The sequence below is a fragment of the Stegodyphus dumicola genome, chromosome 10 (genome assembly GCF_044657685.1).
Source record: "Stegodyphus dumicola isolate Sdum_Otavi_A_Nest chromosome 10, ASM4465768v1".
Taxonomy (NCBI): domain Eukaryota; kingdom Metazoa; phylum Arthropoda; class Arachnida; order Araneae; family Eresidae; genus Stegodyphus; species Stegodyphus dumicola.
The window spans coordinates 111,739,527-111,765,641 of record NC_140777.1 but is presented as its reverse complement, the minus strand read 5'-3'; the positions used below and the strand labels follow the sequence as shown (position 1 = coordinate 111,765,641).

At 32.5% G+C, this 26,115-nt stretch overlaps 1 protein-coding gene across 2 annotated transcripts in view; it reads left to right on the top strand.

The window, feature by feature from the left end:
- LOC118183031 (bleomycin hydrolase) overlaps window positions 1-26,115 on the top strand; it is a 52,098-nt gene that overhangs the window by 6,208 nt on the left and 19,775 nt on the right. For both annotated transcript variants that reach the window (XM_035352434.2, XM_035352433.2), the window contains exons 2-6: window positions 16,226-16,380; window positions 20,744-20,896; window positions 22,392-22,622; window positions 23,016-23,108; window positions 25,319-25,474. In XM_035352434.2, coding sequence (XP_035208325.1) covers window positions 16,226-16,380; window positions 20,744-20,896; window positions 22,392-22,622; window positions 23,016-23,108; window positions 25,319-25,474 — 788 coding nt within the window. The remainder of the gene's footprint in view (window positions 1-16,225; window positions 16,381-20,743; window positions 20,897-22,391; window positions 22,623-23,015; window positions 23,109-25,318; window positions 25,475-26,115) is intronic.

The window sequence follows — 26,115 nt, the reverse complement described above, 5'->3', positions numbered from 1 at the left end:
TTAAATTGGGCTTTTGTGCTAGGTGGCAGCTTTTTCATAAAAGTTACGACACGCGTGTGGTCGTGTTTCAAAGTTCGAAAAATGTATTTTTTCTCAAATGCTTTGTAATTTTATGTTATTAATTGCAGTGTATTATTTTAATGTATTACATTTGGCTCTGTAAATTTTATATCGATTTTCATGGCAAAACAAATATGTGCAACCAGCTGATTTAGCTCAGATTCTTCAAGAATTATCTGATGAAGAAAAGGAACACAAGGACACAGATGGGAGAACAGTAGTGATTTCCATTCCTTATTTTCTTTTTTTTTTTTCTATTTCTTAGAAATAAATAAAAACATTATAGTTTAAAGTGTTTTTGTAAACAGTAAGAAGTAAATTTCCTTGCAGAAGTAATGCTAAACTTACTTTTTTTCCTATCAAGGTGTTTTCCGTTTTTATTGTCTATACTTGTCTTCGATGAATATTAAAATTAGCTTCGATTTTAAAATATAATTATTAAATAATAAATTAAAAATTTCCTATAAGGAATCATTGCATTTCTGTCTCATTAACATAAGAACTTAAAAATAATTTACTTATATTTGAATGTGATATCATTTGTATTTTGCAATAATAAGATTAATATTTTATTTTTTAACAAATTTATGATCAATATTCACTCATTTCTGTCATTTTTCGTGCCAAAAACGGTAAAATAACGGATGTTGTAGAAAATACGATGTGCGCGTGCTCGTGTAAAATTGCCAAGCGCACGTGCTGGAAGATTAAGAAGCTATGCCAGTTGGTTTTCAGAAAATGTTTTCATGAGCAGCTAATTTTTCCTTTGATAAAAATGTAGGATTAGGTGATATTTTCCAAAATAAAACATGGAAAAAAAATAAAAAGTAAGAGCAACTGAAAGGAGAGGAGCAAAAGCAAATAATTTTTAAATATTGACGAAAATCTTAAAAAATAAAAATGAATTTTAAAAAATGTGTGAAATAGTGAATTGTGCAAAAGTTCGAGAACTGCTTGTATTTTTATAAATTTTGTTCATAAAAATGAAGATTTTTGATACTCGGTTTAACTACCTTAGTAGATGTTGCTGCGGCAACTATGTACAAAACAAGTTTTGGTACAACTCTGATAAACGCCCTAATTTCACCAAATGTGGCGATATGTGTTTTGCGCTGGTTTTTGGCGCGATTGCGTGTTGTATGGCAACCATGTTGACGTTGAAAAATCTTTTGGTGGAGTAGTTAAATTGCTAGTTGGTTTGTGTCGCGTGTGTTTTTGAAATAGCCTATGTTGCGATGAAAGACGTGGTGGGAAGGTTTCAGCCACATATTTTAGATTGTGTGCAGAGTAAATTTAGTATGAAAAGGTATGATGTTGAAGTTGTTAACGAGTCTTTTGTTCACGGATGTATTTATGGGGATCGTAGTGTATTTTTGGTATTTCTGTGGGAGTCGGGACTTTTAAAACAGAGTTTGACATGTCCGAAATGCGGAGCTGATATGAGAACTCGGACGAAAAATGTTGTTTCTGATAGACTTGTGCGGGTTTGCAGTAAAATTGTTGCTAATAAAGAATGTGGGTGTCAGCGGAGTTTAAGGTTTGGATCTTGGTTTTCGTGTAGCAAGTTAATGTTGGAGGAAGTTTTTATTGTTACTTTCGAAATTTTGAATCGTAGGAAAGCATGTGATATAGCAAAATCGTGGAAGTTTTCTTCACAGACGTTGTGTGACTGGCGAAATTTTATTAACGAATGTATTCGGACTTTGTATGCTCTGTATCTGAGAAGATAGGGGGAAAGATATTTCTGCTTTTAAACATTATGGTAAGTGCATCTTATTTTATTGTTTTTATTTTGTAGAATGTTATATTCATTGTTTTTTGTATGAATTTTTGTTTTTATTGTTGTTTTTTGAATTGTCTGAAATGTATTTTAGTTTATTTTCTTGATTTGTTTTTAGTGTAGATTGTGCAATTTGTAGATGTTTTTTAAAGTTGAAACAGAACGCTGTGTACATGGTATTCTTTGAAATTTATTGTTGTTATGTTAATTTATTAAAGCGAGGTGTGCGTAGTTCATAGATTCGTTCATTGCCTACAGTGTGCCATTCTTAGATGTTTTTTGAAGTTAAAACATGTCGCTGTGTACATGGATTCTTGTCAAATATTTTTGGTTAGAAACTTTATGTTTTTGCTATCTAAATTTTTTGTTTTTGTTTCGGATTTTTAGCTTAAATCGTGTGTTCAAAACGTAGTTTTTGCATGTGCGAAAACCGTGTTTTTGGAGACATTTTAGGCTTAAAGTTCGAAATGTAGACAAAAAATTTAGATAGTAATATGGCAGCGTGAAGTTTCTCGCCAAAAATATTTGGCGACTTGAGGGTGCATATCAGAGTAGTTCCCAATTTTTCAACTTTAATGAACAGCATTACCATTTTCATATTCATTCTTTTTATTATATTCCAGATTTGAGTAGTTTTTATTGACAAATTTTGGTATATTTTTTAAAATACTATGTGATTTACCTGCAGTGGAAGAGATTGCAGTAAAATTTCTGCAGGAATCCAGTATTTTTCCATTAAATTACTAAAGGGAGTATTTAAAAGTAATTGCCACATAATTTTCACCAAAATAAAACAAAAGTAATAATAATTTTAAAAAAATTGCTTGTAAGTTGTCATGACGTGATGACCACGCATGCACAGTTTAGCCGAACGGCCTGCAACGCCTCTCTCTCATGAGACTTACTAGAAAAGAGTAGTTAGTAGGTAGTAGTGAAGTAACGAAGGAAACGTGTTGTGTGTCAGTACGAAGTATTACTTGTGTGTTACTCGTTTGTACTTATTATTTTTATTTGTGTGTTAATAAAGTGTTGTGCCGTTAAAATGGCTGTTTTATGCAACGCACACAATACGATACGTCTACGGTAGGAAGGAAATACATATCCAGAAGCTACACGCCCAAGAAAAAGAAGGATATGACAGTGGTGTCAGAAGTGGGATATGTCATTCTGCAAAGTTCACGGATAAATGCGTAAGTGAGTCTTCAGAAAGGTAAGAAATTTGTTCAATTTATTTTGTGGTAAAGTGGAATTCAAGGTTACAAAAATGGCTGAAGAGCTAACGAAATCTAAGAAAGAACGGAAAGTTATGCGTTCAGCCATTACTAAAGTAACAAATGCTATTGAATCATTAATTGCAGCCGGTAACCTTGAAGACCTTGAAGAATCACTGGAAAGTTTAAAAGTAAAAGCTATTTCTTTGAAAGCGTTAGACGAAAAAATTAAAACTTTGACTGATGTTAATGACATTGAAACCGAAATCGAAAGTGCCTTGGAATACGAAGAAAAAATTTCGAAATGGAGCTTCAGAGGCACAAAATTATTGAAAGAAAAAAGAAATAGCAATAATTCGCTAGTTTTTAATGGTTCTTCTAATGATAGTAACAATTTATCTATTTCTGGGGTCGATAAAAGTTCTGATTATAATGTTAAATTGCTGAAGATTATGATTGATAAATTTTATGGAAATGCTGAAATGTGGCAGACATTTTACAATTCTTTTGATACGGCAATAAATCAAAACGTAAAACTATCTAAAGTAGATAAGTTTAATTACTTGCTTAGCCTGTTAGGCGGTGCAGCTTTAAAAACGATAGAAGGCTTTTCTTTATCTCCAGAAAACTACGACGAAGCTTTTAAAATTCTCAAAGATAGGTATGGTCGAAAAGATCTCCTTATTAATTCTTACATGCATAAACTTTTAAATTTACGGCCTGTCCGAAGTTCTAATGACATTAATTCTTTGAGGGAATTATATGATACCTGCAACGTACAAATAAGGTCACTAAATTCGATAGGGGTCAAGACCGAATCGTATGGAAAGTTACTGTACCCTTTGTTAATGAAATGCATACCTCAGGATATAACGCTTGATTTTGCTCGTCAAAACGCAGATGAGGAAACTTTTAATTTCGACAACCTCATGAAATTTCTAAAACGGGAAATTGAAAGTCGCGAACGAACTTCATTAAATCTATTTTATTCTAAGAGTCACGCTAATTCTCTTGGAAGGCATTCACAACCAAATGAAAAGCGAAACAACTTCCACACTCGGAATTCATTCAACGCCAACAAATTTGGCGCCCGCTATTCCCCTAATGTAAGCAAAATTGCAGTTGTTCGAACTTTCCCTTGCTTATTCTGCGAAAGCGAAAATCATGCTTCGGAAAAATGCGTTATGTCTCCGGAAGAAAGGAAAAAGAGTTTAAGGGCTTCTAATCGGTGCTTTCTTTGTTTCGAAAGGAATTGTAGAATAAAAATTTGCCCTTCTCAATTAAAATGTTCAAAATGTAATTCTAAGTATCATAATATATTGTTGCATGAAGATAAGGAAAGGGTTGCTAAAGAAGAAATTAAGAATAATTCTAACGCCGTAACTGCAAAGATTTCTTCTAAATATTTTACTGCGAATCAAGAGGTTAAAGAATTAATAGATGACTTGCCAACCGTTAAACTTATATGTGATGGTAAATTAATTAATGCAATAGCAGATACAGGCACGCAATTGACCGTTGTCAAGACCGATATTGTACCAGAAAAATACCGTACGCCACATGGAAGTGTTATCCTCACGTCAGCTTTCGGACAAGCTTTAAAAGCTCCTCTCATTAACCTACCTTTAGTAATATATTCTGAAAATGATAAGTTTATGTCACCTATTTTTATAACATGTGCAATGGTGGATAAGTTATGTAATGATTTACTCTTGTCGTTAAGTGCTTTTAATGAGTTAAGGGGAGATGATAAAAGAAAGTTTAATTTTGAATGTAAAAATGTAAACATTGCTACTGATAGTTTCGGTGAAATGCCTTTTCATGAAACTGAAAATTTTGACGAAATACTTAACCATGATAGGGAAAACCTAATTAATGAAAAATGTAATGAAACTGTTAAGAAGATAATAGAATGTTGTGCTCTTGTATATGAAGATACAGGTAAGGATGATTCCAAAGGTAGCACGGGACGCGATCAATGTGCTTCGGATTCAGAACTGTTTCGAGTGCAACAAATGAATGACCCATCTTTAAAAACATGCTGGCAAAATGTTAAGAACGGAAGTAATAACTTTACTGTTATTGACAACTTTTTGTATCATAAAGATAAAGTTCTAGGAGAAAGAGTTTACCAGTTAGTCTTTCCTAAAGAAAGAAGAAAACAAATTTTGGACTTAGCTCATTCTAGCTTATAGGGAAGCCACCTGCGAAACAAGAAGACAGCCGAACGTTTGAGATATTCGTTCTATTGGCCGGAAATCAAGAAAGATGTAAATGAATACTGCAGTGCTTGTACTTCTTGTCAACTTCAAGCGAAAAAGCGTCCCTTTGATGAAGTTCCGATTACGCCAGTAACACGTCCTAAAGAACCATTCCAGGTAATTAATGTGGATATCCTAGGACCTGTAGAGCCAAGCTGTAGAGGTTACAAATATGTTCTGTGTGCTGTTGATCAATATACAAGGTGGCCCGAAGCGGTGCCTTTGAAGAATTTGAATGCCAAAGCAACATGCGATGCATTGTTGCAAATCTTTTCATGCACAGGAATTCCTCAAATTGTTGCTTCAGATCAAGGAACTAATTTTACTGCTTCGTTGACCCAAGAGTTTTTGAAAAGGATCGGATCGTCCCCAAGGTTCTTGACTCCTTATCATCCAAGTTCAAATGGCCTGGTAGAAAGATTTAATGCTGTTTTAAAGGGAATGATACATCATACCGTTAGAGAACATTCGAAAGATTGGGAGAAACATCTACCGTATTTACTTTGGGCCTACCGAGAAGTTCCTAATGCTACGACTGGTGTTAGTCCGTTCCAAATGCTTTATGGAAGACGTCCTAATGGCCCGATGTCTATTTTGAAATCGTCATGGACTAATGAAACTCTTGTTCCTCATGGACAGTTAAGTTCAGTTACCGATTATCTGAATGATTTGAAGACAAAATTGGAAAAAGCTGCTGAATACGCAGGACTTACAGATGTTGGAAAGCAACAAGCTTATGCATTCTACCGTAACCGAAAGACTCGTCATAAAGAATTCAAGGAAGGTGACAGGGTTATAGTTTTAATCCCTGATAGCCAAAACAAAGTTTATGCCAGATGGACGGGATCTGCTACGATCATCAAAAAGCATACTGATTATAGTTACATAGTACAAATGCCTGACAATTCATCGAAGCACGTTCACGCAAACAAGATACGAGAGTTCAATACCGCTGTGAATAATGTCGGTGTGATATATGATACAGATATTGATTTCGGCGAAGTTGAAAACGTTCCAAGAATTGTTCCACGGAGAGCAAAAGAACACTATTCTAATGAGGAATGTGATTTTACACACCTTGAACCGCATAAGAAGAAAGAACTTATGGAAATTTTAAGAAGGCATAAGAACCTGAGAACTGGTATTCCGAAAATCGCCAATGTGGGAGAACACAGCATCAAACTGAAACCTGGCAGTATGCCAGGAAAGCAGAAACCGTATCGAATACCTGAAGTTCTAAGAAATGAAGCTGATCGTCAAATAGATAAGCTTTTACAGCTAAAGCTAATAGTTGAATCAGAAAGTGAATATGTGCATCCAGTAGTTTATGTGTCAACAAAATATAACGGTAACATGTGTAGACTAAAAGACCATGCTGAGTTTATTGATGACGTGACTTAAAATGACATGATAATATTCCCCAGTGAGTGGAGCATGACTAACGTTATGAACTATGAACTATAAGACAGTTTGACTGTTTAGTTTGATTTTTTTTTAGCTAAAATGCTAAATTTTTTTTCTAACGTTATGTAATAGGTTTAAAGATTTAGCTAGAGTTTGCTAAAGTATTATGTTTAATGTTAATGATTGATTTGTATTGTCTCGTTTATATGATAACTGCTTATATGATTATGATTATGTGAAGGATTTAAGTTTGAAAAGTTAATTGAATGCTACATCCTTTTAAATGAATAGGATTACTGAATTTATGTTGAAGTAATTTTAATTTAAAATGGTAAGAATTGGTTAATTAAGTTTTCGAAAATTTCATGAATGTTATTTTATTTTGTTTCAAGAAATGTTTATATATGTGAATTTGACAGGTCATTGAAAGACGCAATCAAATCTTTTCGAGGAGGGGTGTCATGACGTGATGACCACGCATGCGCAGTTCAGCCGAATGGCCTGCAACGCCTCTCTCTCATGAGACTTACTAGAAAAGAGTAGTTAGTAGGTAGTAACGAAGGAAACGTGTTGTATGTCAGTACGAAGTATTACTTGTGTGTTACTCGTTTGTACTTATTATTTTTATTTGTGTGTTAATAAAGTGTTGTGCCGTTAAAATGGCTGTTTTATGCAACGCACACAATACGATACGTCTACGGTAGGAAGGAAATACATATCCAGAAGCTACACGCCCAAGAAAAAGAAGGATATGACATAAGTTTTGATTATCTTCAAGATAAAATCGAATGAAAACATGAAATGTGGGTACTTACACTATGTAGTGGTCGAGTTGTGTATATGTATATATATGTTACGGTGAAACACCGAAATCTGGAAAATGTTGACTTTCACCTGTGAATGTCAACATTCACATAGTCGCTTGGTGTATGTCCAAAATATTTTCCAAATACTCTTATTTCTGACTTACACCGGTGAATGTCGACATTCACCATGTACGAGGGCTATCCAGAAAGTAGATTACGTTTTGGAATAAAAAAATAAACAAAGTATAGGAAACAAATTTTATTATATACAGATGAAAGCCACACTCAAATACTACTTTTCTACATAGTCACCATACAAATTAAGGCATTTATCGTAGCGATGTACGAGCTTGGAAATTCCTTCGTCGAAAAATTCGGCCGCCTGCGCCTTCAACCACTTCGTTACCTCTTCTTGCAGCTGTGCGTCGTCATCAAAACGCTGCATAGCCAGCCACTTCTTCATTGCTGGGAATAGGTGGAAGTCGCTCGGTGCCAGGTCGGGACTGTACGGCGAATGAGGAAACAACTCCCACTTGAAAGATTCAAGAACTTTACGAGTGACATTTGCCGTGTGGGGCCGGGCGTTGTCGTGAATCAACAAGATCTTAGAGCTCAACATTCCTCTGCGCTTGTTTTGAATTGCTCTTCTGAGTTTTTGGAGAGTTTGGCAATACCTTTGAGAGTTTATTGTAGTGCCTCTTTCCAGGAAGTTCACCAAAATTACACCTTTTCTGTCCCAAAAAACAGTCGCCATCATCTTCCTTGCAGACATTGTTTGCATGCATTTCTTGGGTTTTTGGGGAGAACTTGTGTGCCCCCACTGCATTGATTGCAATTTCGTTTCACAGTTCACATGTTTCACCCATGTTTCGTCACCAGTAACGATGCGATCGAGTAAAGAGTCACCATCCTTATGGTAAGCGTCCAAAAAGTTCAACGCTGCAGCCATTCGCTGATTTTTGTGGTCCTCTGTCAAGATTTTTGGAATCCATCTTGCACAAAACTTGTGGTAACCAAGCTTTTCGCTGATGATTTCGTGCAACAAACTTCGCGAAATTTGTGGAAAACTCAAAGAAAGTTCCGTTATTGTGAAATTTCGATTTTCACGGACTTTAGCATCGACTTTTTCGAGAAGTTCGGCGGTCACTATGCTGGGTCTCCCACTTCGATCTTCGTCGTGAACATTGGTTCGGCCATTTTGAAATCTTATGACCCACTGACGCACTCCACCTTCAGTGATAATGTTGTCCCCATACACTTCACGAAGCTGCCGATAGATTTCTATCGGTTTACAGTTTTTTGCAGTCAGAAACCTTATTACTGAGCGCACCTCGCAGCTCGCGGGATTTTCAATTAACGCAGACATTTCAAACCATCACAGTATCTGAACGGAGCACAGCACGAACCTCTCACTAGCACGGCTAGATGCAGACTGAGCTGCGCAACGCTCTGACCCCAAGATGGCCGCGGTAGCCCCGCCCCTAGCGGACACAGACGGAAACGTAATCTACTTCCTGGATGGCCCTCGTACTAATGGTGAATGTTGAACATATAAGAATATTATATTTCCTTCTCCGTAATTCATTCACGAAAAAACTCTCTTGAGACTCAGAATAAGAACTTAAGAATATAAGAACTTAAAACACACAGCACATTCAAAATGAGAAAGGAAAATAATAGAAGTTATAAACTTACCAAATTATGTGATTCAAACCTTATTTATTGCAACAACTTAAACTATTATGACACTTTGAATTGCACAAGAGGCCCTTGCTTTTACAACTGCATTTATTTGTGGAACACTTCCTTTTGGAATGGCAGCATGTACATATACTCCTCTCTTTTCGACCTACACCAGAGCATATCTGTCATTGTCGACATACACCGATGAGGGTCCGAATGTACAAGAATGTAAAGAAATATTCGATCTTTCACCAACGTATTTGGTGAATGTTGACATTCTCCAGTGAAAGTTGACATTCTCCTATTTTGGTCTTTCATGGTAACATATACACAACTCAGCCACCTTGGTGTAACCTGATGATTTTTTGCAGATGAAGAGGTGAAAGTTACTTATCAGGTGCGAATTGTTGGTTTTCACAACTTTTTTAAGATTACCAAACTATCGATAGTTATTTATAAGTTGGCAAACATTATCAACATATGAAAAGGAAACATATTTTGATAATTTAAAAAACAAATTTTAATTCATAAGCAAGTATTAAGTGATACCTAAAAAAATTAATTTTCCCCCAAATCTTTCTGTATTTCTTTTTTGCACTGCTGTTCTCTCCAAGTACACATCAATCTGTGTACTCTTAAAAAAAACAGATAATTTCAATATCTACCAAACGCATCTCTTCATTGTTCGTTTGAGAGATTTCGTGTCAAAATTCTGTCTTGAAATTTTATTACAGTTTCTGCCATCTCTGGCAAATTACACAAGCACGCTTTAAAATTAAGCCATAAAGTACGTTTTTTTTTTTTTTTTTTTTTAACCCATTCAAATGCAACAGAATTAAGTCGTGCAGAAATGGCAGCGTAACTTGACTGAAGGATTGTCATTAGCATAATTGCCTGAAGAATCGTTATGCACATGGTTGCCATAGTTTGGCATATACTGAAAATCTGCCAGTTTCTACTAAGATGGCTGTGAGTGCCAAAATATGTATGTAGTAGGTAATTTTTTTTTCCAATTATGAGTAATCATTTTCTTCTGTTTTGGTTGTGTTGTTACATCAGTAATATATTTTTTCTAGATTTTGAAAATTCTTACTACCCTTTTTTTTGGGTGCAATTCTAATGTTGGGACTATACAAAAACGCAATGAAAGTATGTGCCCAAAAGCTCCAAATCCAAACTCGTTCATTTATCGTAAACTGGGCATAAATTTAGATTTTTCAAAATGCGCATGAATTTAGACTGCATAAATTTAGATAGCTCTAGATTTTTAAGTTGCCATTAAAATACTGGTTTAATTTTTTGATTATACTGTGGATCATGCAATTTGAGAATTATCCAAGAGTCAAAAGTCTGGAATAGAATTTTTTCAAGCTCCTTCCTTTCATCCATGTGTTTGGTTCATCTAGTTTTGGTGTCAAGTTTTGGTGTCAGGAGATAACATCTGTTGAATTTTGTGAAACTTCAAGTACAGATGAAACACAGTACAACTGTAGATTGGAATGGTTACTTGCATGGTGTGTGTTCCACAGCTTTAATACCTCAGCCTACTTTGATTCGGATGTGACAAAAGTATTGCAGTAGACAGGAACCTTTTCACTTGAAGAATGAACAGTGTTGGCATATTTTCCCACTGGAGTGGGTTTTTGGCAGATGATGCAGAGAATCAAATGAATGTTCTTTTAGTCATTGTTCTAAATCAAACGATGAAAACTTTATTAGACGTTATAAAGAAAAATGTGGCAGCAGGAAGCATTATTTATACAGTATAAAGTTTGTAATTCGGATGTCCATTATCCGGAATGATCTATAATCCGTACCTCAAAGCCACAAACTTTTTCTTTTTGTATGCTTTACACATGCGCGTTTAATACTATGCATGCATGTTTAATGTTACACATGCATGTTTAATATTTAGGCATGCACGTTTAGCACAAAAAACGAAGCAAATTAAACAACTTACATTGAAAGAAATGTTTAATAAAGTAAATAAGTATTAAGCTTTTTTTTGTAAATTTTGATACTCTTTAGATTATAATTGCTCTTTATTTCATAATTACGGTTTCATATTTTTAATTGTATAATTTGTGCATGCCATCTTATCAGATTTAAGTTATCAGATGATCTATAATCCGGAAAAACCCTTAATCGGGAATCGCCGAAGTCCCGACGAGTCCGGATTACCGTCTTTGTACTGTACTAATTGCTGGAAAGCACATAAGTTTGATGCATTATGAGATGCTGCCTTTGAGCATTTTACTTTCAACTGCGAATATAATTTCACTAACCCTGAAGTTGATGTCGTACACAAATGATAGAGCAGTTGAGGGGGAGTGCTAAAGGGTGTAATTGTTGAATAATGAAAATTTGGGTATTGTTGAATATACTTTTTTTTTTAACTTGAAACTTTGACTCAACTTAACACGGGGTGCCGAACACACTAACTCAAAAATATATATTCATATGAACATTCATATACCATATCGACATTTTTATAAACAATCGTATAGTGGTACAGGGAATATATATTCATATGAACATTCATATATCATATCGACATTCTTATAAACAATCGTATTGTGATACAGGGTTCGTAGCGGTCCTTACAAGTGCTTATAAGTCCTTATATTTGAAAATAAAATATAAAGGCCCTTATAGGTGCTTACTTTTTCTTTAAAACCCTTATTTTTTGTTTTTAGTGCTTATTTCTTGCTTTTAGTGCTTTTTTTTTAATCCTTTGTTTTTAATGAACGCGCATTTTTTCCCCGTACCAAAGCCGAAACTAAATAAACAACTTTTCTTCCTTATATGCAATGTCAGATGGTGAATCATACTCCCGAAAATTACTTTCCCCCCTTCCTCTGCATTAACGTAACCTATGGTACGTGCGAGAGTACAGACAGGTGCATGTCGTTCTATTGGCCAAAGAATTGCGAAAACGTAGAAAATTTCGGTACATTCGGTATTCTTTTTCTCCCAACCAAATACTACACACGTTTGAATTTCTACCAAGATTTTAATAATTTGCATTCTTGTTCCGCGTAGTCAGTTCATATTCGTGTTTATGATGATCGTTATACTTATATTATGAGCATATGTATGAATATTTATAATAATATAGTTGCAGTAACTGCTGAAGTATAGATAAACTTCCAAAAATGGGTGTGTTTTTACACAGATTAGCTTTTTAAGAAATAATATTCGGAATGGCTTAAATAAAAGGAAAGTAATGGAATAGTCAAAATAATTTCATTTTCTTTTCCAATACATTATACAGTACGGAGGTTGGGAGTTTCTCCGCAAAATCTCTAATATTGAAGCAGCGGATTTTTTTTTGTCACTGTCCAATCTGGATTGAATAGGACTTTCTTTTAAGTTTTTGCGGTCTACCCAACCCAAGCGAAGATTGAGTCTATTCCGGAAATTTAATACAGTCTGTTGAAAATTAAAATCAGAAACACCCCAGATTAGTAAGTCTCTTTCTTTTCCTTTATTTAGTTCTTTTTCTCCGAATATCATACCGGCAGGTGTTGATTCCGATTGCGTAATATCACATATGGAAGAATTACGCCGCACGTATTGCGCAATAACGTTTGCGGTATTTTGCATTGATAATTAATTTTAATGTTCAGTCTGAGATTTGTTTATGAACACTTGAAAGAGTTTTACTGTGCTTTCTAAGCAGAATATTTCTCAGTTCCGTTGGTTTTTATATGATGCACATATCGAAATGTCAAAATCATTTATTTAGCCTAAATTTAAATCTAAAGAACGGCTACAATCTCCCCCACTGCTCTTTTTCCAGTTACTATCCGGAATATTCGGGAATTTCCGAGTATGCGGGTTAGTTAAGCTTTTACTGTTAAAGGATGACTGCATGAAGCAATTTCCTGTCTTCTGATTTCAGAAATGTGCCTCTTTTTTACTTATATTACTTTGTTTGGGAAATATGTTAAGGGAAAACTGTTATGCAATGAAAATTTAGAAAATGTTCAGAATTTTGATTTAAGTTAAATTATTTAAATATTAATACGAGTGGAAAAATAAATTGTATTTATTATTAGGTGCCAAACGAATACAATTAATATGGCTTATTATTATTTATTTTCTGTATTTTCAACTGAAATATCATCATTAAATTTTGTAATATAGTTTAGTTCTGCATAGTTTTTTTTCCTCTCATTGTAAACTAATTCTGTAAATTGAACTGTCATTTAAAATTTAAAAAAAAAAAAAAAAAAAAAGTTAATTGTTTTCCATTGTTGAGGTAATGCTCATTCTCTTAATAAATATTGCATTGCTCATATTTTAAATTACAAGTCTAATTTTTCTTTTAAGGTTATGCAGTTGTGTATAATGTAATTAGACAGGTGCTTATTTTTTCTTAAAATGTGCTTGAAAAGTGCTTATAGGTGCTTATTTTTTTAACTAAAATGTGGCTATGAACCCTGTGGTAGTAGAATTTAACTTTTAGGTTTGCATTGTGAGTAACCTATGCAAAAGGAAATATCAATAACCTTAAATTCAAGTAAACTCCATGTTTCTTAAAAGCCTCCCAGCTCAAAAAAAAAAAAAAAAAAAAAAAAAAAATGGAGGGACATGACAGACCACAATAAATTATACACAAATACAATTAAATTTTAAACACACATTTATTAAATTCTAGAATATTGTTATATTACTAAATAATGGATAACTGATCAGTAATCCTACCACATACTTTTACTATGAAAAGTAACACATAATGTCACACGCAATTACAGCTTACAAAAATTAAGATTAATATTATCAAATCCTACTGCATCATAAGAATAACACCAGTATTTCTCTCATTTCATCTTCTAACTTTAAGTATTTATTCTCTTTAAGAACACTGATAATTTCCACATCGATTAATTAATTTAAGTAATTGCTCAAATTTCAACAAACATTCAAATGACGACTCTTGCTTGAGTATTAAGATAATTATTAAAGTAAAACAAATAAAAAAAAAAACAAGTCACTCATGGGGTGAAGTCAGAAATCGCACACTCCCTTTACTCTGGAATACCTTTGTAAACTGATTAATAAGGTGATTTGACAGCTCCACAGATTGTCCAGCATCCAAAGTTTACTTGAGCACCACATTATTCCTGCTGTCCTTTATTCACAAAGTCACCATTAATGGAGACAGACAGATCATACGAATTTTAAAGATGTCTTGGTTGAAACACCACTGAAGCTGTCCTTACAATTAATAAATTCCAGAGATGGAAGAATGGAAAAAGATTGATGCAGCTGACACAGGCAGAATAAACAGCATCACGCACTTTAGACGGATCCCATACGACTCTCTTTCGTTCTGGAAGCCCCGAAACCCACCAAAAACGTAAAGCACCTTTGGAACAAAATCTAATTAGGAAGTCAAAGTCGCTAAAAACAGGAATACTGTATCAGGATCCCCACGAGAATCTGCATTACAATTCTTGGAACAAGAGAATCGAAATTCTATTCTGAGCACTACGCCTTATGCCAATGCAAATTCTCACCAGCTAAACGCCGAGAGAAAATCATATCCGCTGCTCGCTGGTTCACGCGGCCTGCAGCAAGGAAAGGCCGCAACAGAGCAAACATCCCGATCTTTTTTTTTTTCTTTCAGCTTAAGTTCACATCGCAGGTGTCAAATCAGACTCCAAATCCGACGCAATAGCCGGCGCTCGCGAGAGCAAGACCCGCAGGGGTCAAGCCCCACTCCTTTCTCCTCTTACTCCTCGCTTCAAAATCAGAATAATCAGGAATAATTGAACTCTAGCCTGGTGCAAGCACCCAGGAAATCTCGGTTTCTCCGCCTCTGTGAGTTCATAGGCTTTCAAAAATCGTAAAATTAAAATCACACCAATTCCAGAATTTTACGTTATCTAAACTCAGAAAATGACACACCCATCACGAATCAAACACCAGAAAATCTGACAATGCAGTCCGAAAAACATCTGTACACACAACATGAGAAAAAAAAAATGGACCCCCCAACTAACAAGTGGAACTAAGCTTTACGAGAATCCAATTACCTAAGCTTAGTTCAACCCCCACTGTCTTGAAGTAAGCAAAACTGCAACTTTAACAAAGCGAAAGCAAGACGATTTTCGTTTCACACGCCATTAGTAAAGAGGCGAGAACACAACACCCTACTGCCTCCATTGTTAGTAAAAAGGCCATAACCAGATGGCTCTTGCAACCATTTCCTGTCGTTGTTACACTACGCTTTCAAGAACTACCAGTTAAATAAGGCTTTAACAATTTAAGAATACTTTTTTCCAGATTAAAATACACATGAATACAAATAAAAATATTAGAATAATAATAACTTAAAACACATGTTAATAATTAAAATTTGCAACATAACATAATAAACACATTGGGTATATCTATGTATACACTGCTTAACAGCGCCTTGATCATTATTTGTTTGAATGTATGTGGAGTTTTTTACTTCAGAAACTGAAATTTGCTTTGAATTGTTGGAAGAAATTAAAAAATTTATGCTCCCCATTTAAATAGTTATGTCATCCATTTTATTTATTTATTCTTTTTAATGGATTGTATTAAATAAGAAATCAACCTTTTGCTTAAATCAATATTCTTAGATAGTTATTCTATTATTTTTTCCCCCTTGCATTAGGGTATATGATTCGAAAAGTGTTATTGATGCCAAAGATTCAAAATTGATTATGATGATGATTTAGTTTGGCATTTTTTTTCGTTCCTGATAACAGAATTATATCTTTTTTTTTTTTTTAATGGGCTAGGTATGCATTTCTTGTCTGTAATCATTCACTTGCTTCATAATAATGAGAACATAAATTTATTTTATTTATTTTTTTGACTGGAAAAGTATTCAGTCATAGAAAACCAAAGAAATTTCAGTATTTCTTTGGAAATCTTATACTTTTATAAACTGTCATATAAAATTATGTTTGGGCATTATTATTATTAGTATTTTGAATCAAACTTGTTTCGTTGTTAATGTTAAATTTTATTTCCCAGGCCTTACTCCAGAGATCCTGAAAACATTCCGCAAAAATTTTCTAGCTGATCCTAAAAATATTCTGGCCTCTAATGCCTGTTTGAAGTATGATCCCTTGGACATTTGCGTGGATAAACAGATCTTTGATTGTGTTAGTCATGTGTACACTCACAAGGTTAGTGTTCTTCCCCTTCCATTATACTGAGTACTACATTACATTGTATTTTGCATTACTCAAGTGAAAATCTTATGCTGTATTTTACGTTATATGATATAAGAATATTGTCTAAGCAGTATAAGTCAGGATTATGTAAAGTGCTTGGTATGTCATAAATGTTACTTAAAAGTCTGTTAATTTTGATTTCAGAAATATATATGTAATTTATAGAAAGTATTAAACTATAAAATGGAAAATATCTTACGTATGCCATCGGCATATACAAATTAAAGTACTATATTATGACATCCATTCTAATATTTGATATTTGCAGGTTGCATTTGGTTGCCAGTTATCATGTTATTATAGCTCAGTCTATTAACGCAAGATTTTAAATTCCATGTTTTTCTTCTTGGCTAAGATCTTAAAATGGATCAGTGCATTAAGCACGACATCCAAAAGTGGAATTAGCAATCTCTTTTGGTTTGTATAATTTCATCTGTTCTTTTTAAGCTGTCATCTTTGCAACAGTTTTTCTTTACTGACAACTGAGAGCTTTGGTGATTAACAGAAATTGGATTTATATTCTTCAGTTTTGTATCTAAGTGTTAACTCATTTTTATTAAAAAAAAAAAAATGTTAGTTCTTTGAAAAGCTTATTCTTTCACTACTGCTGAATATATTTGTCTTGTTTCGATTGCTTTGAGCAGCATATTTATTTATTGCTTGGCTCTGTCATCTGCTTGATATTGCTATTATTGATGATTCCGTAGTTATCTAGAAGAATTTTTGACTGTAGCACATTGCAGTGTCATCAGTGTTATATATTTGAGATAGCATTTAATTTTTCAAATGATCTATTAACAATTATTTTCAGTGCATCAGTTCTACTCTGGGAGGGACTATATGTAAGCATTCTGTCTATATGAGTCATCTATCTATCAGTAGAAATAGTATCTTCCTAAAGCATTTTTTTTTTTTTTTTGTATTTTTTGGTGTCATTCCTTGGTATAATAGAAAAGGCGAAGAGAAGAAAAAATGTGGGCAGCCTCAGCAGATGAATGTTTATGTTCACAGAGAATTAAGCGTTGCCATACTTTTTAATTATGTCATTTTTCTAAAAATATTCTTGCCACATTCTGTCATTTTTTGTGAGAGTTTTCTCATCTATTGGGATCTTTGTATGTACTGCTTGAGGAACAATCTGAAAGCCTGTTTACCTTATTTAAAGTCTAGATTTCCTGAGTGAAGCTTTACCAGTCTGCTGTGAGCTTATTATAACTGTAAGACCAGTGGTGAAATTTTGGTATCCTGCCACTTCTATATGTACACTGCGTAAAAAAAGAAAAAGAAAAGGGGGACAGTTCTATATCTCCCGTTCTAGTCCAATTATCTCCCGTTCTACTGGGCCGATTGACGAAATTCAACTTGCGTTTATCATGCCTCGAAAGCGCGACTTAGGATATGTGTCAGATTTATATATAGCATTGTTCTAATATAGGTATTTTGACACAAAATTGGACTTTTTCTGAAATAATATATCATTTTTTTTTTCCATATTTCAATTCTACGACTCAAATTACCTCAAACTACCAAGTTTTGTAAAAATCGCACGAGTAGTTTTTAAAAATTTAGCTCCTCAATGTTATTTAAGTTTGGTATATATTTATTAATCTCTCTTTTTTTATTAAGCTTATTTTATTCTTCCTTTCACGTTTCAAAATTCAGGTTCCATTCCAAATAAAATTCACCCATTTTTTATGATTTATTTTTATAAATTTTTCAAAAATTTTTTGAATTGTAATCTATAAAACTTCTACCATCATCTTAAAATAGACGTATTTCTAAGCATACCTGCAAAAAATTACAATTTTTTATTCAAAATTTCTGAAGATATATGTGAATTTATATATTGGCGCGTTTTGAAATTAAGCATATTTGTTGAAAGTGATAAAACATCAGATGTGGCTTAAACACTTTGCTAAAATAATTATTTGGAAGTAGAAACGATGTGACTTTTTTCCCACTCTTGCACAATGTAAAAACATAGAAACAAGGTAACTTTTTTTCCACTCCAGCATAATAGAAGGGGGAAAAAAATTGGTTGCCATATATTAAGAAGTTTGCCAAGTGAATTTCTCTTGGCCAAACTGAAAGAATTTTGACAAGATAAATTTTTGAATTTTCCGTAAATTTTGCACCAAATTTTACAAAATTTAATAGCTAGGCATAATTTGAGTCATAGAATCGAAATATGGAAAAAAAAATTGCAATGTTATTTCAGAAAAAGTCTGATTTTATGTCAAAATACCTATGTTAGAACAATGCTAATATATATCCTAAGTCGTGCTTTCGAGACATGAAAAACGCAATTTGAATTTTGTCAATCGTCCCAGTAGAACGGGGGAGATACTGTCTCCCCTTTTTTTGCGCAGTGTACACCTACACTCACTGGAAGGATGCAAAATAGTTCTTAAAAATGAAAAAAAAAAAAAAAATGAAAGCAGCGTCAAAATGTTTGTTTCCTTTAATGAAGTTTTTCTGAAAACTGTTAAGGCTGCAATGATGAGCATGTAAGGAAAAAGGGGGGGGGGAGGTATTCAATATTCACAAAATGGAAAAAGTGCTAAAAGAATCTGTTCCCCCCCAAAAAAAATACAATAAAGGAGACTACTTTACTTTATTTGAAACTCATCATGCCTGTAACTTTCTGTGGGAAGACAGTATTCTTTAGTTGCTTCAGCTTAAAATCTTTCACTTGTTATTAACAGATATGCTAGAAGAAATTTTGGTTGGAACTTTAGGTAGCCTTGTAAAAACTTTAAACCAAATATATGATATATGGATGTTTTGAAATATTAGAATTAATGTTTTAAATATATTTTTCACTTTACTATTTTAATCAAGAATAAACATAATATTTATTTGCTTATAAAAATTCTAAAGTTATTGAAAATTATCTCATGTTTTGTTGTGTGCCAGAATCACAGTTGCTTTTTTTTTTTTTCCCCCTGGAAGAAGCTTCAATTTTCCAGGACAAGTAAAAAAAAAAAAAAAAAAAATGTATTAGAGAGAAACTAGAAGAACTTAACAGTGATGCTACTGGATAGAGGAGGGTGCAATAAATTGACTTACAACTGTTTCAACTTATTTGAAAATAAATGTTCTGTCATTTCTGCAGTAAAATGCAAAGTAATTAAAAAATAAAATGCAATAACTAAAGTTATTGAAAAATTTATCATGTTTTACTGTGGTGTGCTGGTGTGCCAAAATCACATCTGTTTTTTTTTTTTTTTTTTTTTTTTTTTTTTCCTGGAAAAAGTATTTTTCTTTGAAGCCAGAAGTCAGTGAAAAATGGAAGGATTTAACAATTATGCAGCTGTCAGAGTGGGGTGCAATAAACTGACTTTGTTTAACTTATCTGAAAATAAATGTTCTGTTATTTCTGCAGTAAAATGCATTGTAATTAAATCATTTTCCCTAAAAAATCCAATGAAAGGCGTAGCACAATTATTTATCTATTGATGCAATATTTCATTTCAATGTTTCCCCTCAAACATATTGGCTCAATAAGAAATGATGATTCCACTTTTAAGATTTTTATGAATAAGCTAATTTTTGTAAAATGTGTATAATTTTATAATAGCTTTTAGGAAGAATTCAGTGTTTTTGATGTCCCAATTTATATAAAAATTTGTTTTACAGCTTTTCTTTGTCTTCATCTTTCCTTAGAACTAGTAGCTATTAGCCAAAGAAGCTTTACCTGCTGTTGTAACAAAATTTATTTTTGGCTGTTTGCATATGAACTTGCAGTTATGTGTCAAGATACATAATCAGCTAAATAATATTTTTAGTTTTCTTTATCTGTTACTTTTAATTTTTCTGCAGAAAATATGCAAAAAAATTCACTGTTTTTACAATGATGTAGATTCAGTTTTGTAATTCAATTTCATTTAAAAATTTAATTTTGTTTTCTATTTTTAGATAATTATGTGATGTTGCTATATTTGCTTTGATATGAACTGAAATTCAGATTTAAAAACCTGTCTCAATTTACCAATATGAAAACAGATTTTTGAGCAAGTTGAGTATTACTAAAAAAACGTTATTTTCAAGTCTACAGATGAGATTAGTTAAATTATGTAGAAAATGAAAATATTTAAATAATACTGTTATGCATGAACAAAATGTAGATATAATAATTAACTATGAAATGAGTTCAAAAATTAGTTTCTATCATTTATGACAGAAACCTGTTTTTGTTCTGCCAGTTTTTGTTCATTTTGAAACAAATTTGCTAAATCTGTCCAAAATTGTTATTTATCGTATAGTATATTTCTATAGTATTTATGACATGTGTAATGTTTAAAAATAATTATAGGTGGATTCTGAAATCAAGCCTGTAACAAATCAGAAAAATTCTGGTAGATGTTGGCTGTTTGCAGCTCTTAATGTGCTGAGAATCCCTTTTGTAAAACAGTATCAGTTAGAAGATTTTGAATTTAGCCAGAGTTACCTCTTTTTCTGGGAAAAGGTTGGTTGTAAGATTTCTGTCTTTTATGTATGTTGACATATTTTTATGCATTCACTGTGGTATGATGATATATCATTGTGAGTATTTTAAAAATTGGAAAATAATGTAATACTTCAAAATAAGAAAATGTATAACAATTCAAAATAAGAATCATCAGAAATGAATTTTAATCAACAGTTATAGACAGTTATTATCATTATACACATAAGATAGAAATACAAACTTTATTGTAAAATGGTGAGACAGTTTTAAATATTTGGTACAGTTGAAAGTTGTTTTTTTTTTTTTTTTTTTTTTTAATAGAATTAAAGGCAGATTTCATAGAGCTGTAGGAAAGCCATTGATAAGAAACTAACGAATTATTTATTGAATGGAGACACAAGGAATTATGCATCAATACTGATAGCATAAGATATATGAAAACAAAACATCTCCTTCTCCAAAGTACTGTAGCAAAGAATAGTGTTGATTGATTAATTGATTTTGGCAAAGCAAAAATTACAATGAAATAAAATGTGAAATTCCAAAGTAGATTTGCAGCTGACATTATTTTGGAAATTGTAATTTGAACCATTTTTACCATAATGGTGTGTTTTGTGAATGCCTGCTATGAATTTACCTTAAATAAGCAAGCCAGGTCAAGACGAAAACTCAAAATGCTGTGTTAGTTTGAGGAATATTATAGTTTGAGAAACGCATCTAAAACTGATTAAAAAACAGAAAAATAAGCAAAAACTGAGTTAAAAGTAATTTCAGCAGCACATCAGCTTTAAACAGACTAAGTCTCATCTTCAACTTACTGCTAGCTTTGAAAGCTGGCAGTATGTTGCCATTGAGACTTGAATCTGGTGGCCAAAGGATAAGAGGCACTAAAAAATGTCTTTTTATTTAACTGAATTTTTTTAAGTGTTTTCTGAAAACTTTCAAAAAGTCATCAGATTGACTAAAAACTAAAAAATATAGCCAATTCGTCAATAAAAATTATCATGAAAGGATAGTAGAGAGCCTTCAGTCTATGTATTAGGTTCTCCTTATGTTAGTTTAATCATTCTGGTGTAAATTTGTTTTTAGTGTCGACTGGCTTTAGTTTGAATTGTTTAGGATAATTTAAAACACTGCTTGTGTTGTTCGTGTTATTTTTCAGAACTAAATTTCACTGATGTTTTTGTGAGGATGATATTGAAGTCACTTTGTTCATATTAAAATATTTAAGGCTTATCAAATAAAATTTGACTTCAATTAATATATCTGATAAGTAAATTAAAATTACTTCATGTAACTTATCTTATTTGAATATTTTTAATGAAGTTTCATATGTAAAAAATCAATGGTGTTTTTTAAATATTTTCCAGTTTGAGTGTATTTTTAATTAATATGTCTTTATATAATTGGAGATAAATGTATGCTCTGTAAATAATTATTTCTAAGTTTCTAAGTTTCTGTGTTTTTTCCCATAGTTTTTAGTCAGTTTTTTTTTTTTTTTTTTTTTTTATAGGTTGAAAGATGCAATTATTTCTTGCATACTGCTGTGAGTGTGCTGCAAAGAGGGGAACCAGTAACTGGTCGTCTTATGTCTTTCCTTTTAAGTGATCCAATATCCGATGGTGGTCAGTGGGATATGTTAGTGAATATAGTGACGCGATATGGTGTTGTTCCTAAGAAATGTTTTCCTGAAACGTTCTGCTGTGAAACAACAGGGCGAATGAATGGTATTTTGAAATCAAAGGTAACTGCATACTTTTTTAAGCAATTTATTTTAACCAAATCTGCCTTTTTAAACAGCAGAAAATATTTTTTTTTGCTACTTTGGTAGTAGAATCTGGTTGAAATTAGCAAAAAATGACAGCGTAGGAAATCTTAATAAATTAGTAATATTTGTTATAGCTAATTTATTGATTTATGAACTGTTGATCAATAACATATTTTAGCTGTTCATATGAGATTGTAAAGACAAAAATCTGCTTTATTGAACTTTTTTTGTTTAATTTTTATTGAAAATATGAGAGAAATTCGTTACATTAAGAAAATTATTAAATCAATATTCTACTATTTGTAATTATAAAATGTTTCAGTGTAGCTAAAATTGTCTTCAATCAAATTTATTTTTCCTTTACTTTAGCTTCGGGAATATACAAAAGATTTGCATTTAATGATTCAGAAGAATAGTAGTGAAGATAAGATAGAAGAGAAAATTATGACCTACATGGAAGAGGTAATTTATATTTTAATTGATTTATAATTTGCCTTTTAATATTTTGATTTGTAGCTGTCTGTACTATTATATTACTATGATGCTTATATGCTGGTATTCAAAATCTACACAAAAAACAAGAAAAATTAGCTTGCACTATGAAAGGAATTATTCATAGCCACAAAATTTACTTACATGTAAAATTATGATATGCATGAAAAATGTGATTTGTGTTTTGTGCTGTGTATTTTTTCTTTCAATAGTTGTTTTTGCTAGCTGTCTTTTTTTTTATATTATTGTGATGATGATGTATTGATATCCAAAAATTAAGCAACAAATGGAAAAAGTATAAATTTTCCCTGAAAGGAATTACATGCAGTTACAAAATCTACATGCATGACATATATACATCTGTAGAAACTAACCAGTAGAAATAATTTTGCCTATTAATACTTTTTAATAAGGACGTATGTTAAGTGTAGAAGTAGATTGTTTTTGTTCAGAGTCATGTTATGGTCTGTAGGTTTGAAAAATTAAGATGATGCTGATGAGCAGCGACAGAACATGGGAAACCTCTAGCTTCAGAAGTGCATCTCGAAGAAACTCAGTGACGTTGGAACTCCAGTAATTCCCAGCAACCTTGAAGCTCTAAACGTACGCTTAACCCGGCGGAAGTCGCACCAAGAAAAGTTACTAGAGTGGGCATGTGGGGTATCACATACCCCAATATTTAAAATATGATAAAAATAGTGTTATTTAGTTTTAAAACTGTTTTATTTTATTTATTTATTTATTTTGTTCTCGTGTATTATAAATACGTAAATAATAATTGAGTTTCAAAAAATTAATTTCCAAAATAATCTTAAGAGTTAAAATTAAGATAAATGAAAATAATAAAAAAATAAACATCATGCCTCTAACTTTCATTGCATCTCTAATACATCATGCTTATTTTATTTCTTCACACTTTGAACGAAATACATTCATGTGTTCTTGGCACAGAATGTTTTCACATTTTAAACATTGCATTCACGTTCTTCTGTCCTTGGGAAACCGATATTGGAGTCTGTTTAAGGCACCACGGGTATTTTCTCATAGTTATAGTTCCAGTAACGCGAAACCTTCGGAATTATACTTGAAAAAGAAGCCATTTCCTTGATTCAATATTATCATCACTAAAACTGTATCTTCAGCACGAGCAATTCGGGATTATAACGGAAAGGAAAACACGCCCTTATTCCATATTCCATTCCATCAGAAAATCTGTCTCTTTTTTACTAAAAAGCACCATGATGAAATCAAGACCATTATGCCGCAGAACAAGAAAACACTTCGCTGCTATCTATCACGATGAGAGTCCGCACGGGCTCGCACAGGTCTCCACAGCCAGAACCAAAGGGACGCAGTAGTATCCCTTAACTGCAACCCACGGTTGACCCCCGAAAGGATGCCGCATTTCCTTTTTTCTCCGCTCCTACTCCGAAGAGTTGGTCAGAACTCGCACAAATACTCCGCTATCGCCCACTGATTGGTGCAGCAGCACATATCTGACCGCGGCCAGCCCCGAAGGAGCCGCTGTCAAGGAATCAAACTCGCTTAGGCTCTGGAAAGTCTGCTAAACCAAATTCAGTCAAAAATCTGCTAAAAAAAACTGTCTTTGACAGCTTCAGAGCTATATAATTGCACTTTGTCATAGACACGATATCATCATCATCAACATCAAATTAAACTAAACAGAGTTATTAGTTTAAATCAACTTAATATAATACAGCAAGATATAATATAGTCGTGTAAAGAAAAATATGTCTTGGCGGCGAAACAGCCACGTCGAATAGTCCCATTTCCTTAAAAATAACTCAACAGCAGTATTTTGGATATCTCCTTGTTCTATAAACACATCAATATCTTCCTCTTCACAAACTACAAAATTGTTACTAAAAATATCTGAAATTTCAGTCATTTCATTACTTAATCTGGATTTAAAAAGTTCTAACTGAGCATAATCAGCAGAGTCATAACTCAGTGTAATTTTCTCCGTTTAGTTAACTTAGCTCAAACATCATGCAAATGATATAGTCTGGTGGGAACTAATAAATCTCATCTTTGATAAATTTGGTGTCACAGAACCTTTCATTGAATTTAGTCTGTTTAAAATTCAAAACATGAAATTTGGAAATCTATGATTTAATAGAAATTCTTTATAAAGTAAAACCAATATCTTTTTTTTCCAGCTATATCGCATTATTGCAATATGTTTAGGAGTTCCACCTGAAACTATCACATGGGAATATTATAACAAGAACAAAGTTTATGGTGTTATTGGGCCAGTTACTCCTCTTAAATTTTATGAAGAACATGTCAAGCCATATTGTAATGTTGAAGATAAGGTAAGAATATATGCTACTTTTTGTAATATTATATAATTATTTTATAATAATTAATAAATATTGATTATTAAAAATTAAACCACAAAATAAAATTCTGAATGAAAATAAAATTTCATACCACATTTTAAATTAATTATTATAGTAATTTTATAATATAATAATGAGGATATATTAATGCATAAATAAACATTGAATTCAGGTTAGGGTAGGGAAGGGAATATTGCATCATATCAATTATTGAGCAAAATTGTTAAGTTTAAATCCGTTATGGGAGTTTGCTCTTGATATAGTCTGGTTACAGTGTTTTGTTCTATATAAGTCATTAATAATGAATTTTTTAGATCATAGTTGTCTTTTCTCCTGAATAATAATTCCATTCATAGAGTTTTAGAGCAAATATCAGCCCTAAAGCATTTTTCACAGACTTTAAAAAATTTATATAAGCATTTCCATTCATTCTTCATTTTTGTCTTACAGAATACATTATATATCAAGGGTCTCTGTAAATGCCTGTGAAACATAATAGACTGGAAGATATAAGGGGACCATTAATGATCTCAGTATACGAGATATTTTCATGAAATGTTAAAAATTGATGCTTTTTTGATATTTTAAAGTTGCTCTAGGGGAAAAAAATTAGG